The sequence below is a fragment of the Salarias fasciatus genome, chromosome 23 (genome assembly GCF_902148845.1).
Source record: "Salarias fasciatus chromosome 23, fSalaFa1.1, whole genome shotgun sequence".
NCBI lineage: Eukaryota > Metazoa > Chordata > Actinopteri > Blenniiformes > Blenniidae > Salarias > Salarias fasciatus.
The window spans coordinates 16,605,321-16,632,782 of NC_043766.1; the positions used below are offsets into that span (position 1 = coordinate 16,605,321).

The 27,462-nt window shown below is 41.4% G+C and overlaps 2 protein-coding genes across 2 annotated transcripts; one reads left to right on the plus strand and one right to left on the minus strand.

Moving 5' to 3' along the window:
• Positions 1-4,535: 4,535 nt before the first annotated feature.
• tmem47 (transmembrane protein 47) lies at positions 4,536-9,648 on the plus strand. The gene is made up of 3 exons (XM_030082419.1): positions 4,536-4,982; positions 9,152-9,292; positions 9,464-9,648. Exons 1-3 carry the CDS (start codon positions 4,757-4,759, stop codon positions 9,640-9,642), a joined length of 546 nt encoding a protein of 181 aa, XP_029938279.1. The 5' UTR covers positions 4,536-4,756; the 3' UTR covers positions 9,643-9,648.
• A 1,402-nt stretch (positions 9,649-11,050) lies between these two features.
• tab3 (TGF-beta activated kinase 1 (MAP3K7) binding protein 3) lies at positions 11,051-27,251 on the minus strand. The gene is made up of 7 exons (XM_030082413.1): positions 26,989-27,251; positions 26,101-26,272; positions 16,275-17,544; positions 15,391-15,551; positions 15,205-15,298; positions 12,634-12,717; positions 11,051-11,916 (listed from the first exon to the last, which is right to left on the minus strand). The coding sequence occupies exons 2-7, from the start codon at positions 26,200-26,202 to the stop codon at positions 11,771-11,773; spliced, it is 1,857 nt and encodes a 618-aa protein (XP_029938273.1). The 5' UTR covers positions 26,203-26,272; positions 26,989-27,251; the 3' UTR covers positions 11,051-11,770.
• Positions 27,252-27,462: the final 211 nt, after the last annotated feature.

The following is a 27,462-nucleotide window of genomic DNA, read 5'->3' on the forward strand; positions in this document are numbered from 1 at the left end:
CCACTAAGTGTGCTGTTTGGGTGTTCAACCTTATTTTACACAGACACCACAGAAGAAGAGGGACCCCTGAAGCACCCTCTCTCTGCATGTTAGAAAAAAAGTGTGTCAAAGAGGTGGTCTGCAGTCCGGACATGGACCGCTGTCCGCCTATTGCGAACCCTGGATCTAGACCAAGAAACAAGCTTGTCATAGTGAGGGTGACAAAAATGTCAAAATCTCATCCCAACTTGAAGATGGTTAAATTGTTGCCAAGTTGTTTTTACAAGTGCCTTGTTCTTGATTCTTGATCTCCATCTGGTTCTCTGTGAGCAAGACACTAAACCACAAATTGCTCCCAATGCAAGTGGAGCTGTCAACAGAACAATGAACAATGAAACAGAACAAAACAATGACAAATGTTCAGTTCATTAACCAAAAGGATGATAACTATGGCTTCTACTTACATGAATATTTAAATTAAAATTCCATGTAGTACCATGCAGAAGAATGTTTCCTATGAGGTTGTCTACAACCTGTTAGATAATGATGGGGTGGCCCAGGAGAATAATGCAACAACACAACAGCAAAAGTCCCATTATAGATGCAAAACCCACTGGAAACAAAAACAAAAACCACAACAGCCAAGGTGACAACAGTGCTACAGAGCATGAGTACAGTAAAAAAAAAATGTAGAAAAGTTAACAGGATAATAAAGTGATTAAGGCAGCATGAGCATGTTTTGCAAACTTGATAAGCCCATTACAATATCTGTATGGGTAATATGTATAACTGTCTTACTCATAATAATAATTATAGTCTCAGGGGAAAACAGGTTGGTTCTCAGGGGAACAGTCCCTAGACCAAGTGACTTCAGACAAAACAGAGCGTCCTTCGCACTGTGTTCCTATGAACTTGAAAACAAAGCATTATTCCATATCAATAAAAATGGTGACAATAGTAACCTCTCTCTTTCACATCATACCGTTATGTATGTGCTCTGCCACACATTTTTGTTTATGCTTTGGTTCCCTCAGAAATTATTTTTGGCCCCCCAGGAAACAAAGCCTCAACTGAAGGCCTTTAAAAAACCTTGTTAATCTCAAAAGCTTACACTTTAAAAATACCTGCAAATTATATATGGTCCCAGTACCTGATTTAAGAAACTTTGACCTTGCAAAGGAAAGAAAGTAGAGCAATAGCATTACCAAAGACTATAGGTCAAGTCTTCCTGGCAGCAGAGTTTTTCATCATCTTCACTGAGTACAGATAGTTGAGGCTGGACGGTCACAAACGGAACAGCAAACACAAATGCTTCTCTGTCTTAAATGCACATATCAAATAACAGTAACTTTTAACCTCATAATTGTGTTATTCTATTGGTCTTCAACAGTCAAATGGTTTTTTTTTTTATTGTTTACCTTTGCTTGAGGAAATTAACCAAACAACAGCGCATTTGTTTCGTACCTATTAATGTGTGTGTGTGTGTGTGTGTGTGTGTGTGTGTGTGTGTGTGTGTGTGTGTGTGTTCATGGGCATATGCACATTTTTTAATCAGTATGACTTAATTTTGAGATACCACCCTGAGGACTTAGTTCAATTAAAGGGGGAAAAAAAATGAAATATTTCTGTGTGTAAGTTTCAGGCATTAAGTGTGACATGTCATTGGTTATTTGAGCTGTATAAGGATTAAGAAGCATTTGATGTTAAATCAGGCAAATGAGATGGATTAGCCTTTTGTTTTAGAAAAAAGCTTCAATTTCATTTAAGATACTCAAGAGTCCTCCATTTGATGTCTGTATCTTCATCCACATATATACATTTCAAGGCACACATGTCATCGTCTTATGGGCCAGGGAGCATTTGTTACACTGGATGAGGGACCGGTGTGGTGCACCTCAGTGCTGTTCCCTGATGAAAGTCCATTCACACTGAACAAGAATCATGGCTGTCAGCGAAATCAAGAAGTGTGCCATGAGCCACTGAGAGCCTTTGGTGATTGCATTGTTAAACTGATATGAGGAATTCATCATTGCATTGCCTGCTTATACTTAGATGTAATTTCTTTCATGATGTAACTGCTCCCAAAGTTTTTCATTTGGACCAGAGAAAGCCACGCTCCAACTGATGGTTTTGTTGGATTTATTCTGTCAGCAATTGGCAAATTTTCTCAAATCACTGTACATAACCAACAACCGCCATCGTGAAAAAAATAAAGAAAAGACAAATATGCATTTTATCACACCAGTATTGAGCACTTTAACACTGTATTTATCTGCAGATGAAAGAAAACTGAAGCAAAAAAGAAAAGAACAAAAAAACCAAACAAACAACAATTGCAAAATCAACTATTTCAAACATATCTGTGTAAATGTACACGTATGGACACATTCTTGAGCCATAACCTTTTGGTAATGTGAAAATAATAAGCCAAGTAGCACAAAAAATTATAATATTAGTAATAAATCAATGTATTAAAAAAACAATATTTTTCAAATTTACATACAAGGTAGATTGCTTAGTTTGAAAGTAAATAAGAATAATTCAGAATATAGTTTTTAGTTGTCAGCTAAATAAATGAAATGGTACAGAAATGGCAATATGCCCTTACTTACTAAAATTGCATTTTCCCCGTATTAAAATATCTCAAAACTATATTACTTGATGTTTATGCTGTATTTGATGGATTAAACCTTAAAGAACTGAATCACGGCAGATTTTACATGAAACAGAAATACCTACAATACCCAATATAAGAAGAAGAAAAAGTTTTTCCATGAATACAGACTCAACTAGAATGTAATTTTTCCAGTTGACGTTGTTATATATATTTGTTAACAATTTTGTGGACATACATTTTTACACAATTGAAAAGAATTAAATGAATGTATAACTTTTCCCTGTGACAAGAAATGTAATAATAATAATAATAATAATAATAATAATAACAACAATGATAATAATAATAATAATAATAATAATAATAATAATAATAATAATATAATAATAATAATAATATAATAATAATAACATATTTATAACTAAATCTTAGAGACACCTATAATGTCATGTTCTGTGCTCCTGCAGTCATTTTATCACTTGTGGTGCCTGGTGAGGATCAGGCCCTTGATCAACTGTGGCTCTATTTAACTGGCCTCAGATCTTATTGGTGCGAGATCCTAAGCTTCACTCACCTGTTCACCTGTCCATGCACTGACCACAAGTCCGCTCAGAACTTGCACCCACAACCAGAGGCGAAGCAGGTCTCAGTACAGAGGGGGCGGAGCATTCTCGACGGGCCATTAAGATAGTAATTTTACCATTCAAACAATACCTCATGCTACCATCAAACAACACACTAATGCTCACTTTTATTAGGCCAAGCAAACCTATATGCCTCAGAAAGCAGAATAAAGTCACAAACCAGTTCACAAACTTGTTCTGAAGAACAAATGCACATACGCACACACACACACACACAAATGCAGCCTGATAGACAGCTGTCAATCTCAGAGCATCCGCTGTCCATGGTGCTGAAAACTCAAATAGAAACTCACGGGCTAAATCTGTACCATCTCTGATACAGCTTAAATATAAAATGAACACAGCTGGTCTAAAATTACACAATCTATTCAGATAGATACAGACACAGCTATCTATATCTTTTGGAACTCACGTTTATTAGAAAAAAAAATAGACTCGGTGTTCTCTTATAGTTGAGAGCAACACAAGACACATTCAAATAGGCAGGTGTTTAAGACCACAGCATTCTGATAAAGATAATATTTTTGAAGGTTTCACTGACTCACCAATGGCTCCGATGTTAGGTTTTGGGTAGTACCGCTAGCGGCTAGCATAGTGTTTAGCATACTGTTTAACTTCCCTCCAAAGAGTTCAGATCAAGCGCAAAAGAAAAACTGGTTCATGCCGCACAGCCAATCAGCGCTGGCTTACAGCTCTGATGCATTCATGGACAGTCATAATGTAAGAATTGGCAAATTGGAGCCCACAATCATATGCGTATACCTTCTCGCACACACTGTACATTTTATTATAATAATTTATTCACAACGGGGCCCTATGACCTTGTGGGCCCTGGGGCGACCGCCCCCCTTGCCCCACTCTGGCTCCGCTGCAGCCCATAACTCCAGGAGGACACGAGTTTGTGAGTCCGTCCTGAACTATCCGCTCAACACTCTGCATCTCGGACTGTTTTATGTTTTCTTGGATTTACTCTTTCATTAAAAACGTTTTTGAACATTGCACCTCTGCCTCCTCCGCTTGCTGCATCTGAACCTCTGACCTCACTGTAGAGCAACACACTCACTTACATGTGTATATGCCTAACAAGAAAGATTGAAGAAGATGTCCTTACCAAATGAAAGACCCAGACGAATCCTGAAACCATGTGTGGTGTTCAGTGATAATAAACATGCCACTGAATAAAGCCACATTGGTTCATATATGAACACTGACTCGTGGATTCTGGGTCTAGGCACTAGGACCCAGCAGGTGCAGCTCGGTGTTATTTCAGTGCTCTGCAGCTCAGTCCCATCAGCAGAGTGTGGCTCCACACAGCAGCAGCAGCAGCGTCCTCGGGACTGTGGACCAAGTGAGCGCGCGCTCCCCATCCCGCAGCCCGAAGCACGGACACGGGGAGCAACTTCAAGTTCGCACTGACTCCGTCCGTGGCACTTAAGGGACTACACACGCCACGCATGGTGCCCTCTACCTGATCCTATTTTTTTCTTTTTAATGAGTGACATACTTTAGGTGGGCTATGGCTTCATCCGTGAGCGGCACAGAGGAGGTGCGGGTGTCTGCGTTGACGCCCCTGAAGTTGGTGGGACTGGTGTGCGTCTTTCTCGCGCTGTGTTTGGATGTTGGGGCAATGCTGAGCCCGGCGTGGGTCACGGCGGATGACCAGTACTACTTGTCGCTGTGGGTGTCTTGCTGGAAGCCCGTGAGCTCCGTGGAGTGGTCCTGCAACAGCACGCTGGCCACCGGTGAGAAAGACGCTCCGGTGTCCCTCCAGACACGCTCATCCTCACGGGATGGCTCCCCGACAATGTCTGTTTAGAAGTTTAGATCCAGTTGAATTTGAGTAGTTTTGTGGATGTTTTCTTCCTGAAAAAACACAATTGTGGATGCAGCCCGATACCCACGTTGGTATTCAAATGAAAGTGTGATACTGGGGGATAACAAAGAGTCCCCGCAGACACTGCTCTGCTGAACCATCTGTTCCGTGGGTGACAATTATAAAACATAGCTCAGGAGAGCGCAAGATGTTAATTACTTTATAATTAGCTATTGCCTGGTTAATTCAAAGTGAGGAACTTCACTAAGTGAAATGAGATAGTGAACAATGAGCGGCACATTGCTTTTCAAGAAGGTTTTAAACGATTATGGGAGGTGGGGGACTTCATCCCTATAAGTCTTAAAAGTGTGGACTTCTGATAAAGAATGGATACATTAGTTTTATATCTGGACTAGTTAACTTTTCTCTTTTTTTCCCTGCAACATTTTCCTTGTGCGCCACGGGATGATGTGGGAATTTCGCCTCGCCGGGAGCAGTCCAGCTGGGGTTTCATTTGGCCTTTTGTTGCGTACAAAATGAGCCTTTGTGTGGGTTTCTTCACCGGCCAAGGAGCAAGGGCAGCACAGAGTAGAGAGCTCCCCAGAGATCCAGATGCCTGGAGATTAGTAACCAGGGAGACAAGAGTAGCACTCTAAAAATGCTGATTTCCTCTATTAAGGAAATTTCTTCATGGAGGCATTTCTGGAAGCATGACATATTTCCATAAAAATCAGTGACAGCACAAGAATTTATCTGGACTTTTAAAGAGTTCAGTCCATCAATTTCAGAGCAACATGGTGAGAAATGATTTCTGTCATACTGGAAACAACCCTGGAAAATATTATCCCTTTCAGTTCAGTGTTGTGCAATGGAAAATCCTGAAAAAATACCTTTTATTGTTCTACTAAACTGCTGCAGGTAATATTGTGGGGAATGTTAATATGATGATTATTCTCATCTTCAGTAAAAGTTGTCTAAGCATGCACACACAGGTAAGCCTGGGTTTATGTTAAATTTGTTAATCCTGTTACATCTGTGAATTGAACTGCTTGTGGGAAACTTCTGTCTCTGTGCTCCTGGATGAATATATATTTATAGAAATACATCATTTTTGGCTGCCTGACCTACTCCTGCCGGCTGAGTGATGTACTGTGTTTTGTTAGTCTCACAAAATGTTTTCTTTCTGTCTGAGATGAGTAACTGTGGGTCATGCTGGCCCCGTTCCTTCCCTGTCAGTGCAGACAAAGTGCACTTTGGTGCCATATAAAGACATGAAGTCTCCATGTCAGCGCTCAGCTCTCAGCACCAGCATACCACAGTAAATGCACACAGCAAACTTCCCATTTCCTCGGGCTTGTGCTTGGCTAGGCTTATTGATTTGAATCCCAGTAATCAGTTTCTACCCCTTCTTCAAACCCCCAATATTTCCTCAGTGTCATGCTCTGGGCATTAAATAAATCCTGTTAGTTTGAAACACCAGCTGGCCACTCAGATGTTTTGATCTTGTTCTGCAAGGACTATGGGTGTGTGTGCCCTGGAAACCACAGTAATATGGAGTACTAACACGAGGTATTGTCTTACTACATGCTCAAGTATTTAGAATTTACTCACATATGGAATATCTCTCTCTCACACACACACACATACACAAAAAAATTGAGGAGTAAGTTGAAGGTCAAGTGTAAAAGGTACAGATTCGAAACTGGGTTAGGAATGTGGAACAGTAACGCAAGGGCAGTGCATGCTGATGCCGTGTTGGTGTGAGATGAGGAGGCGAATGTGGAGCCAGTGTGTGAGACTGAGTCCAATTCAGAGAGACGCAGCGGTGGCAAAGCATGCTCGCAATGCAATACGCTATCAATCTCATTTGACAATCCTTGTCTTCCCTCAGAGGCCACAAGCAGCCACAACACAGCACTGCTCCCACAGTGATGGTTGCGGGTTAGTGTCTTGCTCAGAGAAACCAAGGGCTTGAACCAGAGACCTCTGCTTGAAGGTCTTCCCGTTCCAAACACTCCTCCATCCTGCTGCCCAGACAGTGAGGCTGAGAGTGTGCGACAGCGGGAAAGATACTTGCAGCACTTCTGTGACACAGATCTTCCTCCATTGTCTCATACAAAGACAGTGAATTGGGGCCCTGAAGGATCTTTTCGATAAACACTTAAGCAGTCTCTGACATGCACACAGGGAACCATAATTAATGCTCAGATTGGATCTTGCATACTGTATCTCCTTTTCCATCTGTCATCATGCAGGGCTCAGATTAATAGTTTGGCGCTTCCTGCTCATCAAAGCCTTTAAGCACTCTGACTCTGGCTGTGTTTCTTGCACAGCTTACAGGGTTTGTTCCAAATTTGAGATGAGATGACTTCCCGCACCCTGCTGCTCACTAACGTACTGATAACGGTTTTAGATGTTAACTGGTTGAGCTTAAGGCACCAAACTGACCCAGAGAAGATAGCAGGGATGAGATGTGACAACTGCAGGTCAAGTGACTGTGGCTTGTGTGCTGCAAGGCAGCCAGTGATACTGAGACAGGGAATGTCAAGGGGTCATTCTTTAAGGGGGTCTCGTGTTGTGCAAGCTGGCGGTCGAAGGGAACGGGTGTTCTGCTTATTGTGGGCTCTATCCAACATCCTGTGGTGACAGAACCCATTTTTAAACTCTAAATCCTGAACCATATTTGGTCAAAAGTAGTTGGTGTTTGTTTATATTTGAGCTGCTTGGCCTCTGGAATAAAGTGTCACTCCAACAGGAGTGGGAACTGTATTTTAAGCAGCTTATGTTCTGTTACTGTTTCCCCACTGGTGAGTGTTTTAATGATGTTCTGCTTCAATGAGGAAATATTCTTGGCAGTGTTTAATCTTTTTTTTTTTTTTCTAGGGCTACATAATAGACAGTGTTTTGTATATGTAGATGAGACATATTTGAACTGAAGTCAGTCATTTGTTAACCTTTCTAGTACTATTGAAAAACTTGTGTAGTGACCAATCCCCTTTCTCCCTTGATGGTAGTTGTGGTTTTTTTGTTTGTTTTTAAAGCCATTGTGCTTTAAATAATTTCCTCCTGTGTAATCAAATACCTTATCATTATATCCTCATTTTTTTTTACATAACGAGCTCCTGTTTCTACCAATTCACAGTGAAGACTTGAAGATACTCTTAATATTTTAACATTCACGTGTACTGTATATCAGCAGTCCAGTTTGTTTCTCATGGTTAATGCACACTCTTAATACCTGCTGTCAGGAAATTGTACTGCTTCCTTGTTTTGTTTTGTTTTGGTTTTTTGGCACAACACTAGGCAAACAAAAAACCCAGCCTATGATTGTGCTTTCTTTCGTCTTTCTTTTGTAAGTAGTTTTGTTTCCACTCAAAGAAGAGATGCAGACAAGATTGAGAAGACACTTTCTCCCTACTTGAGTGTTTTTGGAGTAAATTTTAATGAAATGCTGAGAACGCTGCTGAGCTGGCATCAGCCAAGAGGGGGTAGGGGTGATGGGTGAGTGGTGCTCATTATCTGAGTCACCTCACAGACTCACTTTCAGTCATTGTGCTGCGTTGGGATCCATTATCGAACCAGTGAGATCCTTGAGTAGCCAAGCGTGTGTGCATTTGTTTGTTTTCTTGTCAACCCCAAAAGTGCTGTGCTTGGTTTAGAGGGTTGCTCACTGCATGGTTCACATTCTTCATCTGCCACTAACCATAGATCCCCAGGGTCTCACATCAAAACAGTATGAGCCATCACCAGCTTCTCAAAATATGCAAGAGGAGCACTCTCGAGCCCCTGAACCACAAATAGTTTCTGTTTACACTGTGGTAAGTCACTACAGGCTTCAACAGGCAAATCATTTTTCTCATATGAGACCGAACATTTCAGTGTTACTCTCGCTATCCATTGTAGCCTATGACCTATTCTGCTGTCTCTTTTAACTTTTATCCTTCCACTTTTCTCCCTACTGTCAGCGGCACAGACACGGCTCTCCAGAGTAACCTCTTTTTAGCTACCTATGCCACCGTCTATCTCAGTGTGATTTCATGGCTTTCCTAATTCCCTTGCCCCCTCCCTCCTCTCTGTCCCTGTGTCTGTTTGTCTCAGACTGGCAGATCGCCACACTGGCCCTGCTGGTTGGGGGTGCAGGCCTCACCCTGCATGCCTTCCTCGTTGCACTCGTCTCCCTGTGCTTTGGCTCCAGGAGTCGCTGTTACAAGCCTGTGGCCATCATGCTGTTCTCTGCAGGTATGTACAGAGGTAGTGTCTTTTCCTAAGAAAGAAAATTTTCAGTACACAAAGTAAAACAATGACTGCATCTTCTCAAGGGAGACAGAAGAAGTTGATGTTTGTAGCTTATACGCAATCCATTTTTACAAAGCTTGTCTTTTGATATATTTTTCTCTCTTTCCTTTGCAGTGGTACTTCAGGTGTGCAGCTTGGTGCTGTTCCCCATCAAGTTCATCGAAACAGTCAGTCTGAGAGTGTATCATGAGTTTAATTGGGGCTATGGCCTGGCCTGGGGATCCACTATCTTCTCATTCGGAGGTGCCATCCTATACTGCCTGAACCCCAAGAATTATGAAGACTACTACTAAAAAAAATGTCAGACAAGAGGATGAAACCTGGACTTTCTGTTTCATTCTGTCCACATAGTGATAGGTATTCTCTGTGTATTCCACAGTGCACAACCACAGCTAGCAATAGAAAAATGTGCTTATTGATAGTTTCAGGACTGGAAAGGAAAATTTTTGTTCAATACTGTGAACTTTTTGTCTCAAAGACTATCTTCACTCTCTGGACTGGGGCTCTAAGCTGTCTTAAGCGATTTGGCAGCACATCCATCTGAAACCAGAAAGGTTTGTTTGGGAGAGAATGTCACTAGTCGGATCATTCTGCGTCCCCTTTAAGGCAAACTCCAGTAGGTCTTACACTTGGGAGGCAAATCTGGACAGAACAGATGGATCAACTGACCCCATGCACAGACAAATCGGTGGACCAACAAACCAGTCAGTGTTAAGGGAAAAGGCTGCTGTAAAATAGGAGAGGAAAATGTGTCATTGAAGAGACATCCCAAGGATTACAAAGTGAGGAAGACACACTTCGGGAATACAAGCTACTTTTCCTCATATATACCGCACCTGAAACATGGCCAAACGTTTTTTTCTCTCGTATAGAAGAATGGGTAAAGCATGTGATAGAGATGAAGTGGAGTGGCAATGCTTTTTTTTTTCCTGGTATTTAAACTTTAAGAAAAAAAAAAACAAATAAAAACACCAGGACTACTAACAATAAGCCAAGGTTACCTTAGACTATAACATTCCAGCTAGCTTACAAATTATATCACACTATTGAGGAAAACATGTACTAGATAAGCATTCCCACAATCCTTCAGCCCAGTCACATGGCTTCCTTGGAAAATGGTTGTATCATATGTAAGTATGTGTAGTACACATTAATGTTCATTCAAAGCATATCAGGGAAGATGGCAAATGACCATGTTTGCAGAGCATGCACACCTTTCTGCATGATCATACCAACCGGCATGTGCTCACAGACCCCCCCATGTGATGCCTCCTTATCTTCCCACCCTCCAAGAAAGACTGCCAGTGGAGCAGCCACCATAAAGAACTCATCTGTTCTCCCACCAGAGAGAGGGACTACATCTGAAAACAGCAGAACACTTCCGTTTTTCATTATCGCTAAGGTCAATAACATTGAAATGAACGCCACTGCTGTGTATAAGTGTGAGGAAGACCATGTGCTGGAAAACCTCCATTCTGGTAATGACTCTCCTCTCCAGTCTCTCACTGTGATAAGTCTATCCTCCTTGCAACCTCAGCTGAAGTGAGTGTGTGCATGCTATAACTGTTTGCTGCTGTTTTCTGACTCCTGCTGGTTTGATCACAACATAATAAACATGTACTGAAGAAAAAACACGTCGTTTTGGGTTAAAGGAATATCGGTTCATACATAACAAGTGGTGCAACTGTGTCCGATAAAGTCACATAGAATCAGCTCCTTTATTAAGTACAGCAAGTTGAGGCATTTGCACAGGAAATCAACATCTCTTGAACACATAATACAGAGTTGCTTAATATGCATAAAAGTACCAGGAATATACTTATATGCAAGTGTCTTTAGTGTTCTTTCAGTGAAACAAGCTCCACAACAGAGCCAGATACAGTGTACAGTCTACATTTCGCATTAGTCAGAACTTTTATACCATTGCTTTTATCGAGTCACTGTCTGAGAAAGTGTCAGATGTCCTGGATTTAAGTGGAGGTGCCTCCATTTTGAGTTCAGGAATGGGCACAGTTGTGTAAACACTGCAGTCATTCATTCTGCGTGGAATGTTCGCTAGGTAAACCATAGCTGCTCCTCTTTCTCAAATCAATTTGACCTCTCCAAACCTGGTCCTGCCACAGCCGAAGCTGCGCTGCATCACTCCCTCCTTCATATGTTTGCCATGAGAGAAGTCTCAAACTGTCCCGAAAATGATTCATCATCCTTCTAAGGAGCAAAAGGTCAAAGTGCAAAGGACTTCTGGATGGGCGCGGGAATAGTGGGCACAGGAGGATACTGGCTCTTCCTCAGCAGGTAGGAGGGGCTTATATAGTGACTGACAGGGAAAGACCTCTAGGCAGATTCTGGAGCGGAGGGGCGATAGCATCCAAGAAATGTGAAAAGGTTGGGAGGCGTGGGGTGTGTCATACAGTGCTAAGCTCAGGTGTAGCGTGGCATCTCGCACTGTTCACAGCGGTTGAGTGCAGGGTGGTTGAGGAAGGTGCAGCTTTCACAGTTCCATTGAGCCCCTTCAAAGTCCTCGTCCCTCTGAGGCCTGGGCACCGGCTTCGAGCTCTGCTCTCCATCTGACAACAACAAAGTGCATGTGTGTCATTTTAAAAAGGGATTGCACACTCATGTGATTAAGGACATGAATCACAGAAAAGTGTTTGCAAGTTTTTCCACAAATATCTTCAGTGCTAGTGAGCCATTTAAACTCACTTTGTGACTGAATTGGACAACTGCGTATGCTAAAGTGCTCTGTGACTATGCTGCATAATGTAGCTACAAACAATGCCACAAATAAAAAACAGCAGTGCCAATGTCTGGGTTATTTCTGTTTCACTTCCACAAAGCGCAAAGATAAGTCATCCATCTTCATATCCATTATATGATGCCAACAAATTACGCGTCATTAACTTAGGGCTACAATTAACCACGGCTGTGATTTCAGCAGACATGAAGAAAGAATCGACTATTCAAGTATAAATGTTGACGGACATGGGCAAGGTTTCTCGACTAGTTTCCATGCCAACAGATTTGTGGAGGCCAACAAAGCCCAAAGTCAATTAAGCTTAGTCCTGCTTTTTTTTTTTTTTTTTTTTTTAACGTCCCAAATCTTCTCCTTGCTGGAAGCCAAATAAGACAAATATGAAAAAAGATGCACTGAATGGTCTTTCACTGAAACCCAAATCTGTATCTTGGCAATATTAACGCGTGACTCTACCCGGTAAAACACACACACATTCATTTTGTGAACAAAAAGCCCCATTTCACCCCCTGGAAAAAGCAGCAGTTCTCACCTTTCTTCCCAGATTTTGGTGGCACTACTGGACCAGGCTGAATATTGTCATAAAAGTTGTTCATTGCTTTGGGGTCAAACTTTTCTGTGGAGGAAAGCAGAAATCAGATACAGACGTTTAATTTGTTTGTTTAGGAGCACCCATTCCAGCCAGGATATAATACGTCTTGCTTCCAGCCACTCCCCTCTCAGCCACTGAACTCATACAGCATTACAAGACTGAGAAACTCCCGTCACCCACTGAGCAAGCAGAGCACAGACCCATACTACTTTAAGAACGATTTGAAACAGAAACAGTGTCATCTTACTCAGAATAATGGCTGATATATTTCCAGAGCTGTAAAATTCTGCCTCAAAAGAATTCAATGCAACCCTTCAGTGGTTTGGTCTTTAAATGTTTTAATTCATGGATCCATTACTCAAAATGAATATGCTGGGTTGTAGTTCATCTCTACATATGAACCTATTGACATAGTATTTGTTGTAGCCTTCATGTGGAACATGGGCAGTACACAGTGCAACATCATTCAAAAAAATTCTTGCCTGTAATATTCTGATCAAATTTGTTCCAAACTCCACGTGTCAAAATCTAATATATTACCTTTTATAAACATAAAATTTTAGTGCCTCATTGAAATGAGGTAATAAAAGTTAAATAAAAAAAAGAACAGGACAAATTGTCAGATGTTTGAAGAAAGCCCCATCCAGCTGTAAAAATATGCAAGTTAAATATAAACTTGTCAGGTACAATAAACTGGATTTGTGTGTGAAAACGAAAGAGGAGCTTGTGGAAAAAACAAAAAATATTTGCATTAACTCTTGTCAAAGCAAGAAACAATCACCATTTTTAAAAAGACTTCAAAGGTCATTTAAAGAAGAAGAAATATCTTAGGGAAAAAAAAAAAAAAACGTGAACGCTAAGTAGTGGTGCAACGGATCATCATTGATCCGTGAGCCGTTCGGATCAACATCATCGGTTCGGCCCAACGTGACCCACGGATCGATTTCTAAAAAAATTAAAAAAAAAAAAGAAAAGAGAAAGTTGTGCTCAGTCCGCACACAGCTTGTGGCAAGCGGAGAAAGGAGGAGAGCAGACATAGCGAGCGGAGGAAAGGAGGAGCTTGAACGCCCCGCGACACTTAAATCCCCTGCATTTTGGTTTCCCTGTCAAATATGACAACGAAGGAAAGAGGTCAGTGGGCAAAACCGCGACGGTGTGTGTCGGCGCTGTGGCATAAAAAAGCCATATGAAAGTGGAAACACATCGAGCATGTCCGCACATTTGAAGCGACACTGCAACATTTAAGCAGCCTCTCCCTGTGCAGTCCGACCGGTCAGTTTCTTTCATTCTCCTTGTTTCAAGGAAGATGTTTTCTTATGTTTACCTTTGAGTTTATTTTACTAATGGTCTTTTGAACCAGCCTTTTTATGTTGCTGTTGTACTTTAAATTGATTTTTGGTTCATTATTATATTTTAAATGAAGGAGATATTCATATAAATTGCACTTTAAGTTGTTTTTCAATAATAATTATGTTAAAAAGAAGCTATTATGCCTTCTGCACTACTCTTATATATTTAAATTTCATAATTTAAGTTTCTAAGAAACAGACAAAACAGATTTTTTTTTTTTTTTTTTGCCGATCCGAAAAATGATCCGATCCGTGAGTTTACTGATCCATTGCACCACTAACGCTAAGTTAAAGGAATTCTTGAATTTAAAAATCAGGACCAAAATAGTTTGCACACCATTATTAAAATGAATTTCTCCCAAACAATCGGCATAAAATTCTTAAAAAACAAAAAACAAAAAAGACAAAACAACCCATGGCGCTCTAAAAGCAGAATTATAAAATTGAATCTTAATTGCAAAAGCTTTTTGTTGCAAGAGTCAGACATTAAAAAGGAGGTATTAAAGTACAAACACAATGGCAAAATTCTAACAGTAATATTAACAATAATTATAAATTTCAATAAATTACATTTGTTTACAGGCGTGAAAGGTTTTTATTATGCTAGAGAAAGCCAAGCAACGTGCATTGCTACAGTTTACAAGATAACCAATATTTTGGAAAGGATTCCCCCCCCGAGGAGTAACAATGCCCAAAAGTTTTCTAGCACTGGGCTTATGGCAAGAAAACTGGTCTCAGTCTGCTTCCAGACAGGCTTTTCAGCCTTCCAAAATCAGCAGGTCTGGTGAACAGACGATTGCAACTCAATTCCACACATTACATAACCAATTTAACCACTGATTTCCAAGACAATCAACAAGGACCGTGTATCAGTCACACAGTGCTTGGACGACGGTGACAGTTGTAGCACGGATCAGGCTCAGCTCGACTAGTGACCAGAGTAACAGTTTAGAAATTTCACAATGACACTGATGAATCCTAACTCACTGACTTGGACCCACTCTATCTGCTTACAGGCATGGTTTTTTTTTCCTCTCAAGATTAATGCTTTCAAATAAATAAGAGACACACATCAAAGGTTTGTGTAGAAATGTGTGTGTGTGTGTGTGTGTGTGTGTGTGTGTGTGTGTGTGTGTGTGTGTGTGTGTGTGTGTGTGTGTACCTCTTGACTGCAGTACATCAGTTTCCTTCAGGGTACAGTCAATATCAATCTGAAGCTGCCTGTTCATACTTCGCAGTCGTGTCATCTCTTCTGGCTGCAATCAACATAAACACACAACCCAGTTAACTTACCGAGAAAACAGATAAGATTTTGTATGTAAATAGTAAAGAAAAGTTCAGTTCTTACTCTTGGGATAAGACTGGTGGCGTTGACTCTTCGAAAGCGTCTCTGAAGAGCATCATACTCCATGTTGTTGACGTCAGCCTTCAGTTGTTCTAGCTTCTGCTTTTCCAGCAGAAGCTCCTTCTTTAGGCGCTCCATCCTTGCACGCTGATGGAGCAGAAGAGCTTAAAAGAAACGGACAAATATTTGACATGTCAAATGAAAAACAGAGGAACAGCAAAGAAGTGGCTTTTAACATATCGACTTTGATATCACACAAAGGGTGAGAGATAACCACTATCATGATGACAAACAGCAAAAACATTTATTCAACGTTGTGAAATAAAGCATCAGTTTCAAATAATATCAACAAAATGCCAACATAATGGTACTGTATCTACAGATTAAGGAATAAATTACAGTAAACTAACAAAAGGGAGAATGACTTCCAAAGAAATGATGTGCACAGTTGACATTTGGGTTTACTGCGAGTTAAAATAATTACTCATGAAACCCCGATCACACAAAGACAGCACATCTCCCTGGGTCAGCTGCTGGACTGTAACCAACGATTACCATATTCAAAATAATACAGCATATTCATATTAAATTATGAGAATTACTGACTTGTAAGTATAATATTTAATATTTGATTGGTGCACTGACTAAACACAGAACAAAACAGAGGGGATTAGGCTGGAACCCAAACCCCCTTACAAAAATGTAATTGATTTATTCACAAAAGAAACACCCTGCTCTGGTCTGGTCCTGGGGGTGTTATCTGGGCAAAGCCTGGCTGTAGTCTCTTTGTTTGAAACCATATTTCAAAGCCAGGATTGAGCATGAACTCTGCCTTGAGCATTTATGCAAATTAAAGAGATATGATAGGTAACATGACAGCAACGTACCTTGAGTGTAGGCATAGTCATCAGAGCCGGAGCTTGAACGTCGGGGCATCTGCTGGAACTGATTGGCAAAACTCCCTGGCAGAGCAGAGATGGGCAGGATGGGTGGAGGCGCAGCATTGTGTTCCCCCTGGTCCACGATGTTGAGAAGAGACTCGGCTTCAGCCACCGGAGGCGAGCTTGGTGGCCTCTGAGCCTGGCCTCCTGGGGACATTTTGAGCTTGAAGGTATAGGCCGACTGCCCCGGCTGAGGGGAGGAGGCGGGCCGAGGCCTCGCAGGGCCCTGGTGCTGCAAGTACATCCCGGGGTGGAATGCAGCCGGGCCGGGAGGTCCAGTCATTGTGACCCCCCTCGAGGGGGAGCTGGGCGAAGGGCTGGTGGCCATGTAAAGCGCTCCTTGGGGGTGCGGGGTGTGCACAGGTGAGTTACTGCGTGGCCGTTGACCCTCCAGGGTGATCTCTATCTGGTTCTTAAGGGAACTTTTTGTGTGATAGGGCCGGTACACAGCAGGTTGTTGCTGAGGTTGTTGCTGGTGATGGTACGGCATGCTCGGAAGAGTTGGGGAGCTAATAGGGAGGAAGACATATTGCTGGTGCTGGGACGGTGGCTGCGGTTGAGGTTGGGGCTGGGGTTGCTGCTGGACCTGATGCTGGGGGGAGCTATACGGCGAGCCATATGTGGGAGTGCTGTAGGGGGACTGCTGATGCTGATAGACAGGCGCCCCCGAGGAGGGCCACGGGGCTGGCTGCGGACTTTGGGAGGGCGAGGGTCGAATGTACAAGGTCGTGTTCGTGTTGTTAGGGTAGTGACCGGGAGGGATCTGCAGAGCCTGTGGAACATTCGGTATACTTTGTGAAAGGGTGACAGTTATAGGATTCATAGTGTAGCGGGGAACGGGGGAGTACGTGGGAGACATGCCCTGCATGGTGGGTGGAGGGGTGGGAGTGCTAGCAGAGCGGCTCTGATCGTTCATAAAGAAAGGATTATATCCAGTGGAGGGGGCCATGGTGGCAGGAGCAGACAATGGCTCAGGGTAGCTGGGCCGCTGGGGTTCAATGTGACTATCACTGGTGCTGTGCACAAGCGAGCGACCTACTCCTGCAACTCCTCCATTTGACTTGCTTGCTTCTGAGCCTGGGTAGCCCAGACTAATCTGGAGCATGTGGTTCCGATTCAGCCGTCCCTCATCTGGACTGTGATGAAACTCTCCATACAGGTATCGATTACTCTCCTGAGCCAGCAGGTGGCAGCACAGATCCAGGTTATTGTTGTTCTAAGAGAGAGAAAAACAAAACTATTAACTTGTATTCTTTCCAGTGCTTTTATCAGAGTTTAATTCATCGTCATACTATCTGGGACACAGTAATCATTATCATATTATAAGTAGTCTAAGCATAGTATGGCATAAATACAGACAGCTGTAGTACAGTATTATTTCCCAAATTGTACATGAGACGGCACAATAGTTTTATCTATATCCTACAAAAATGAAGAAAGTACACATTAATCTGTGCTTGTCTGGTCTGGTTGATGGTGTGATTGCTCCGTACAGTTCATGTGTCGTGTCTGATCGATGTCATCGAAAGTCTGGTACAAAGTCATCAAGCTGACTGTCACCATTTTTAAAAGCCCTAACAAATTTCAGGCATCGTATGTTGTAGTTTAAAATCACACTGAATGACAGAATGATCTTTTGTTCATGTGAATATCTTTGGCATCAAAAATCTCCAAATGGACAAAATACAGTATGTGACATTCATCAGGAGCACTGTAACCTTGCAATGGATCTCAAGTGATGCATGCAACAGAGGAAGGGCTGCCCCTTTCTTCACTTTTGTACACTTTTTTTACGGGCACAGTGAAACCTCAAGCTATAAAAAAAACCCAACACCACAAATGATGCATTGCATTTCCTGCAACTCAAACCTGCTCTGTTATGCACAAATTCAAAACCTTTGGACTGTCTTGCTAATTTACACTTGCTTATACTTAAAGTGTGCACCTCACATGCACTGAGTTCAAACAGCTCCAGCCACCTGTTGACTTACAACAGTCTAGAGTGACATTTGCTGTGAATGAAGAATTTTGACAGCTGTAAGGCACACAATAGCCAGCTATTTTGAGATATCTTGCAGGATTTGCTTAATGTCACATGGCAGATAAAGTACTCGTTGCCTGCCCCACTTCACTCAAGGAAAGTGGGGGGAGGGGGGCAGTCATGGTGGATATAAATAATGTTATATACCTCATGCAGTCCAATGTGGATATTTATAAACTGGTATTTTTCTGAGACACTTTCAAGAAATTAGTTGTACAGTTAGTGGAAACCACTTTTGTTAGTGAAAAAACAAAATACAGCCCCTTTTCTCTAGCAAACAGTTGCTACTGCATCCTGAGTGAGGTGAAGCCTGGATGGATGTCTTGAATTGTACTGACCAAACTCGAAAACAGCCTGATGCTAAATGTGGGGCACACATATCCAGGCTTTTACTTTTCATTGTCATGACATTTCCATCTAAAAAAATAAATTTATCCAGACATCATGTTGTTTGAAGATTGTGCAAAGTGATGTAAGGTTAACTTCAGTCCAAAACCTAACTTGTGCCAGATTTTCTTGTTTTTAGTAGAATGACTGAAGACCAAACAAGGTACATTTCCTTCTGACCTGTAGGTGGCGATATTTAGGGGGGGCAATTATCCCATCTATTATATAACAGGCAAGTTTCTAAGAATAAACAATTTCTTCTTAAGCGCCTCACAAGTAGTGATTTTGCTATTTGTTCTCAAATTACTGAGATAATCCATCCAAACTGTATTTTTTTTTTTGTTCTATGCAATATGCATGTCAACATGTTTTTGAGTCGAAATTTCACAAAAACCTCGAGGTCAGCTGAAGTCGCAATCATAAAAACTGATGAAAGATTATTGAAAATGTCAACAACCTGCTTTGCTTTTGAAACACTAATGGAGGGAGCCACAGGTGTCATGTGATGAAGGAAAAACAAGTCTTGTTTAAAGTGGGCCCAAGAAGATAAACAAATGTTATTGAGAGATACAAAGTAGCACAATATTATTGGCACATTGTCGTTATATATATTGGCCTAAAAATTAACCACTGGACATTGGCCATCTCACAGGTATAAACCGACAACTTAAACTCATAAAAAAGAAGGCCACAGCTTCCTTGAAAAAAAAAAAAAAAACAACAAGCCCAGCCTTAATGCCACACACCAGTTGTGAAACGCGATGTCATGACGTTACATGCATTTCACCTGCAGCAAGAAAGAAGTTGGCTAAAATGTGTGCGTGCGTGCGTGCGTGCGTGTGTGCGTGTGTGTGTGTGTGTGTGTAAACAGGCAGCAAAACTGTAATTTTCAATGATTTTTCCACATGTAATGTACGGAGGAACCAAGAGCAGGTCTTTCAACTAGGGCTGCAACTAACTATTGTTTTTGTTGTTAATTTTTTTTTTTTTTTGATAAGTCCCTATTATCTTTTTAATCTTTAAGCAACTATTCTGGACCTCTCTAAAGAGCCCATGATTGGCCATAGAGAGAAGAAAAAGTGTAGCAATGAGATAGTAACTTGTTCCCTTTTCCCAACAATCAATATTGACTTTAGATAACTTTAATTATATTTCTTAAAACTGGGGGAAAAAAGCATAACTGACACTATTTTTGAGTTAGACCCGGTCCAAATCTAAAAACACAATATCTAGACTTCTTAAATCTGGAGTAGATTATCCAGTAGGAGCTAAACATTCATAAAAACACAGTTTTAAACTTGTGAAACCTTTATGGATTTGTGAAACTTAAGAAAGAAAAACATTTTCACTATATTATACATAGCTAGCTATGAAGGAGTAAATATGCTATATTTTTCATTTTCATCAACAGAATCAAGGTTATACAAATTCAATCTTGGTTGCTGGGGAAAGTCTCGTCTACGTCCATATTTGTGATGAATGCAAAGCATTGCAAAGGGTGCAAGGGTCTGGCTGGAAAGCATAACTCCAGAAGGCAACATTGGTGGAAAACAATAAAGTAAGAGGAGATAAGCCGTTACCTCATGTTAATAATGCAAGGGAACAAGGCCATTTTATTTGCTGCCAGGAGATATTGATATGTGGGAGTGAGTTATTATTTCGTGGCCATGCGTTATTTGTTCTCTATGGCCACTTAGTGGCTCCGTGCTTCTGCTTAACCTTGTTTAAATCCTCACTCCTGTGAAAGTCGGCCCATTTCCCTCTGACACCATATGTTTTTAAACAAATATAGCAAATAATGACATATAAAGCAAGTATCTGGAACACAGTTATTATTCAGTGTAAAACACCATTGTGACCACAATTGAAAAAATAAAGCAAACTCAAATGATACAAATTCGTGCATGGCCGTACTGCTACCATGGAATGAGCACTGAGATTCAGAATTTGCATTTCACATGTGGCACTAGCTTATTCCAGTGAAATGTTACCAAACTTTGGAAACTGGGTTGTAGTTTTTGAACCTCTTCATCTGTTTGCTTCGCCATAACTCATGTGTTCTTCTTCTCTGCTATCCTTGCAGGATGTAAACAGCGAGCAATACTGACCCCAGCACTTGCTGTGGTACACTGCAGTGGCAGATAAGCATGAAGTGGCTGATGTGTGATTTTAACATACAGCAATTTACAACAATCACTTGACGTGTTGAAATTTTTGCCGTCAATGTATTCGATTACACTGACTAATCGTTGCAGCTCTACTCTCAACATTATGAATCTAACTATCCACCTAAAACACAGTCATCCCAAACTTTACAATAAGTTTGTGGAAGCAATGACTTTAACATCAAAGGTGAAAGAAGTTACTGGCAGCAAATAAACAACTTGCCAGTAGTGCCTCAAGTTACTGAATAAAGCCAGGAAATATAGTCACAACAGCCCAAGTGCAAAAGTCATCACTTAAAAACTGATGGCGTGTATTGCTCCTCACACCAGCCATTTTCATTTGTTGAAGACATTGGATTCGGCAGATTTATAGGCCATGTTGAGCCTCGCTGCATGGTGCTGAGTAGGAGGTATTATTCTGATGTGCCCCTTACCAGAGTTACAGGCGGTCATTGCCAACAAGGTAGAGATACTCATTAACCGATGCCACTTTAGTGAGTTTTACCACAGATATCTGGACGTCGGGTGTGAGCACAGTTAGCATGCCGAGTCTTGTGGTGCAATGTGTAGGCAAAGACTATAAACTTTAAAAGAGCCTCCTTTATTTGCAAGAGTGACGAAGATCTCACACTGCAGCAACAAATGCAACTGCTTGAGGACATGCTCAGATAATGGAAAATCCCTTAGGACAAAGTGCACATTGTTGTGAAAGACAACGCTCGCAACATGAGCAAAGAAGTGATGGAGACTATAGGAGGAGTCTGCTGTGCACGGCACCTGGCTTGCAGTAAATGAAGGTGTGCTGTAACAGCGCTGCATCACAGATGTTATGGCTGGGGAAAGAAAATCAACAATTCAAGCAAGTTTCAAGCAGTTGACTTTAAGATGTACAGAATGAGCTCAGGATGTCCATTAAAGAGTTGCAACAAGATGTGTCCTCAAAGTGGAGTTTAACGTTTTACATGATGCAAAGTCTTGTGCAGCAGAAAAGAGCTTTGGGACCATTTGCTGCTGATTTTGGTCTTCCAATGACAGAGACTGAAAATCAGTGGGGGATTCTTAAAAATATGATCACCCTACTTGCCCCCTTCAAGCAACTGACCAGAGAGATAAGTTGTGTACAGGCCTCTGCTACAGATGCCATCCAAAAGGCAATGGACTGACCCTGCTGCTTAGCAGGACAAGAGAATCACACAGCGTTGTTCAAACTGCCACATGTACTCTGCCGGAAGCCATCTGTGCTCACGTAAATGGCGTCCAAAGCAAGGACATTTATGCCATTGCAATCATGCTAAATGCAGACTATATTTAAAAAAAGTTATTCTGACACAGAACAGAAGAACATAGCATACAGTCTGTCACTGACGGCCATCAATAAAAAGGCCAATGGAATAAGCGATGGTGCGGTCTCCTGATTGAGGCATATTTATTGACAAAGTGTACACTTGTATTTTAATTTATGTTCAATTGCTCTACGGTTACATAATGCACTTTTCGTGTTACCTGTGACCACAGGTCTTGTTTACTTTGTGTGTCACTTTAGAAAACTGCTAAAATATCCATGGCTGGGGGTGTTTCTCTGGTTATCTTATGAAGAGCATCACCCAAAATTGTGCTATGTAGGAGACGATGTCCATATCTTACTCGTTTTGTGACAAAATAATTGTCATAAATAACTGATGTTTAACACAATATCAGTTTAAGTAGAAGTTTTAATTTGCAAAATCAGTGCTTGTAACACAGTTGTAATCATTGTTTATTGCTTGCATTTGCCAGTTGTTCAACATCGGGGGAAATATCGGCTCTGGTCGTCAGCCAAATGAGTTGTAAAACATTAACCAGGGATGTAATGATGTTTGAAGAGTCTGTTTAAAATCAGTTCAAATTGGTTTAAATGTCAATCGAAACACAAAAAGAAGAAAATGGATGACCTGCAAACAAACTCTTGAATGCACCATACGGAAAGTACGTAATCTGACAGGCTTGTGCCCAACGTATTTGTAGGTGTGAAAGGCGACGTCATTTCACAAAGCATTGTGGGCTGTGGTCACCATCTTTCTTTAAATTGAGAATTGCTATACACGCAGTGCAGCAAGAGACCCTCAACTGTATTGAAAAAATGCACTTTACCAAAAAAAAAAAAAAAAAAAAAATATATATATACATATATATATATATATATATATATATATATATATATATATATATATATATATATATATATATATATATATATCTCTCAAAGGACAGTACTGAGACAAGGTGGACTCTGTTTTGAAGGCTCGGTACCTCAGAAACATTTGTAAGATCGACAGAGTAGATCTGTATGATCACGTCTTGTCTTCAGCTAGCTGCTTGGCTAATCTGAGCAGGCTACTACGTGTTACAGGGCATAACACGCGCTTTGATTCATATTTGGATTAAAAGCCGTGAAAACATCAACATGTGTGGAGTTATGGCACTGAAGGTGATGTTTGAGTGTCTGACTGCTTAATCCAGGTGTTAGCTTTAATGTTTCAGCCTTCGGCCCGTGGTGGCTGGGAGACTTTAAGGTCTGCTTGAGGGCTCAAACCATCCTCACTTTTGGGGTTAACTCCCTTCTTTCACATTAGTCCAGAAAGCAAAGAAATGGGGATTCAGCTTGGTGTTTGCAGACTGTATCATTTATTCCTGTAGTTGCCTGCACAGCTGTAAACACTGAAACTCGTTCGGCTAACTCTGCCACTAAGCTAACAGCTCGCTCACTTCTACACACCACTCAAGATAGCTGCGTGTCTCTTAAAGGGACCACACATACTCTAATAACACAGGCCATTGTCAACATAACACATTGTCACCATGTTTATAACTTGTTAAAGCACAGCGTCATGTAGGCATCGTCGTGCACTGTAGTCATTACCATGTCATGTATATTCATTACTTTGTTCAGTGTTAAGTTTTGCTAGTATTCAATAGAAAGTTAGTTTGAAACAAGGACAAAAAGGCAGATGTAAAAAAAAAAAAAACAATATATTTGGCCAATAAATAACTACAATTTTGCGGGGGGAAAAATCGTAAACAATTGAAACTGTGAACTTAAAATTGGCTATAGAATCGAATTGTAGCTTGAGTGAATCATTACATCCTTAATATTAACACACTGGATACTGGTAAAAAAAAAAATAATTTTTTATGGCAAAGACATCAAGAATATCGAGATGGCACAGCACTAATGTTTAAACGCTTACTGGAAACATACATCTCACTAAAGGTGGGCTTGAAATCCTTTTTCCTTCAGAACTGCCTTAATTCCTGGTGGCATACATTACACAAGGTGCTGGAAAGACTCCTCAGAGACCTTGGTTTACATTGAAATAATTGAAAATTTGTCTGCTGCATATCTAGGATGCGAATGACCTGCTCTACTAAATCCCAGAGGTGTTTTGTTGAATTGAGATTTGAAAACTGTGAAGCCCAAGTGAATTCAGTAAACTTAGATGAGCATTGTCAGCAATGGCATTCAGCTTTGCTGTTAAAACCATACTCAGTTGATATGAACGGGCTCCAAGTGTAAGAAAATATTTCTTACACTAGTGTACCCCTCTGTCCTGTAGTCTTCTCTCTCTCCCTTCCTGCAGGATCTCCAAAAGTGGAACTGAAAGTTTGTGGTCTGAGACTCCTGCTCCCATATTGTCTGCAGTGGATTTATGACAATCTGTTTTGTTGCTGTTTGCTCTCTGTCCTCTTCTTTTCTCTCTCTGTCTTCAAACTCCCATCGGAAAAGCAGAAAATCGCCACCCACGAGCCTGACTCTACAAAGGCCTGTGCTTGCTCAAGTGAAATTGTTGAGTTGTTCTCTATAAAAGTGCATTGGGATGACTGTGTTGTAGATGGCAATATATAAATAAAACTAAACTGTTGACAAGGCAGAATAAGATAAGATAAACTATATTCATCACAGAGGAAATTGCTTTGCCTGAGTGCCACACAATATCTAAAAATGAAATAAGAAAGAACATAAATGAAAAAAGAATATACTTTTCACCCTTCCAACACTCAAAAGATAAAATAATGGTAGAAGTAAAACAAACTAAGAGTGACTGCGGCACGCTGCAACAGCACCAGAGGCGGAAATGCTGCTGATGGATAGATTCATGTTTCTATGTCATTTACAGCCAATTGTTACCCTACCAGCTGAATTTCACCCAAATCCAGAATTACCAGCCTGGACAACATGGACAATGTTCTTCAAATTTTATAGAGTATGTGGTAAGTATAGCCTCAGTTTCCTTTTGTTAGATGACAGGAGTGGCACCTGGTGTGGCCTTCTGCTACTGTAGTCCATCAGCTTTAAGGTTCGACATGTGCAGTCAGAGATAGTCTTCTACATACCTTGGTTGTTATGAGTGGTTATACAAGTTACTGTTGCAAACCAGTCTGACCATTCTCCTTCAACGTTTGGCATCAACAATGCAATTTCCCCCCAGGGAACTGCTGCTCACAGGTGGATAAAAATCCGAGTACATCAGGAGTTTCTGGAAATCTCTAACTAGCTCATTTAGAACCATCAACCAGATCATACTCATAGTCACTTTAGTCATCATTCTGTGCCACAATCAAAATTCACTTTGAATATCAGCAGCTCATCGTCTAAATGTCTGAATAAACTGAATTCCTGCCATGGGATCAGTCAATTAGCCATTTGTCTTGAGAGGGAGTGAAACTGGCATACCTACTATAGTGACCTGTGACTGTATGTGTCTGGTTTATTTTGGGTGATGGGCGCGATCTACCGATTGTGCTGCGCAAATAATGGATCGTTACTTGGGTCATAGGCCATTTCATTATGTATAATTAACAAATTGCACAAGAGCAATAAATTGGGCAATTATAAATGCATGCTAAACTGTATTAACAAAATGTGCAGTATGATCAACAAACAGATCTTTGCACAAAAAACAGTTCTATTATTTGCACAGCGCAATAGGTAGCGCTTGCAAAATGCTCAAAAACGTTTTACAAATAACATGAATTTATCTATAAGAGCTTCGTAATTTTGCATGCTTGTTCAGGAAGATTAATCCTAGACAATACCTTCATGGTCAAAGTGATGTTGCTACACCATGTCTGGGCTCCACATTAACATTTCCAGGCAGATTTATCAAGAACATACAGCAAGGCAGAGTGTACGTGCGTGTACCTTCAGAAGGCACTGTGACACTACCCCTTCTGGGATCTCTGGGAAACGCTGCTTGAGGTCCTGCAGGATGTGGTAGTCGAGCTGCGAGCCTCCCTGCGCCATCCTGAGCCAACACGGAGACTCAATGAGCCCGAAGCTTTAAATACCAAAATGATCGATATCTTCTCATACCCTGCAGATGCAAAGAACACAGAGAAAGCTGAGAATCAAGCTATACGTATCAGGGACGAGTGTGCAATATGCCAGCTTGGAGTGCTTGCCTGTCACACACCCTATGTGTCAGCAGTAATCTTAGCGCACATATCATACTATTTCTTCGTAAGACGTATCGGCCCTAGTTATCAAAACGTGTCCCTCAAAAGTGAAACTGTTAAAATACTGGAGATAAACAGAAGAAAAACACCTCAGCGTCACACGCATTTGGTTGCAATTAGCACAGAGGCGCTGACTAGCCAGTTACCTGCCCGTCTGTTGTTGTTTGTTTAGGCACACTGGTGCACCAAGCAACGACGACATACCATCGCTAGCCAGCAGGCTAGCTACGAGCATCAGTTAGCTTGTGTACATCACTCAAACAACCGCACCTGTGTGTCGTGTGACTGCAGCCGGAAATAACGCTGCCAGCGCCGAAACGCCGTCCGATCGAAGTCACCTGTTACCAAATCAACGACGTGAGCGTCTAAGGCAGACATCTGCCCAAATAAGTTTAAGTGCCTGCCAGCTAACTTTGCTAATGCTAACCGTAGCTGGTGGTCAGCTGTCATAATCCGGGAGGGGGGAGGGGGTGAGGGTGAGGGTGGTGGTGATGGATTAACGAGCTAACTATGCTAAATGCCACCCGATGTTAGCCTCTAACCACTTCAATTTGGAGAAAAGAAAGGAACGTACCGTATGTTCAGATTGTTCTTCATATCTCGGACCTCTGCGCCGTCCCGAGGAGAGCTGCGAGGGGTCTGACACGGTGCACGGACGTTTATCTGCTCTTTTATTTGTTTTTTTAATAAAACTCAGAAAAACGTGTCGATTGGCATTCCAGAGTAAGGCCACTGCGCTGCATGAGAGCTGCTAAGTCTGTACCGCGGCCGCACTGTCACAGGCTGCCGGAGCAGGAAGCTCAAAGCCCGGACCACACTGTCACTGCGCATGCGCATGAACTGTGCGCCTTCACGCTTCTTTCTGATTTCTCAATCCGATCTCTTCACTTTTCTTTTCTTTTTTTGGCCGATTATGAACGCAACGTCGACGGAAGGAAAACTTCTCTGTCCTCGCCGCCTCGGTGTTGTTAGTATTAAACTTGTGTTATGAGAGGTTTGCCAAAGTGTGGGAGGAGGAGGAGCCCTCTTCCAGCGCTTGAACTAACTT

Excerpts from the sequence above, each read along its gene's own strand:
- tab3 (XM_030082413.1), bottom strand. The coding sequence starts at position 26,202 with ATGGCGCAGGGAGGCTCGCAGCTCGACTACCACATCCTGCAGGACCTC. Across the intron at positions 17,545-26,100 it reads TGTCACAGTGCCTTCTGAAG|AACAACAATAACCTGGATCT; the intron begins GTACACGCACGT and ends TCTCTCTCTTAG. Across the intron at positions 15,552-16,274 it reads TGACTATGCCTACACTCAAG|CTCTTCTGCTCCATCAGCGT; the intron begins GTACGTTGCTGT and ends GTTTCTTTTAAG.
- tmem47 (XM_030082419.1), top strand. The coding sequence starts at position 4,757 with ATGGCTTCATCCGTGAGCGGCACAGAGGAGGTGCGGGTGTCTGCGTTG. Across the intron at positions 4,983-9,151 it reads CAACAGCACGCTGGCCACCG|ACTGGCAGATCGCCACACTG; the intron begins GTGAGAAAGACG and ends TGTTTGTCTCAG. Across the intron at positions 9,293-9,463 it reads CATCATGCTGTTCTCTGCAG|TGGTACTTCAGGTGTGCAGC; the intron begins GTATGTACAGAG and ends TTTCCTTTGCAG.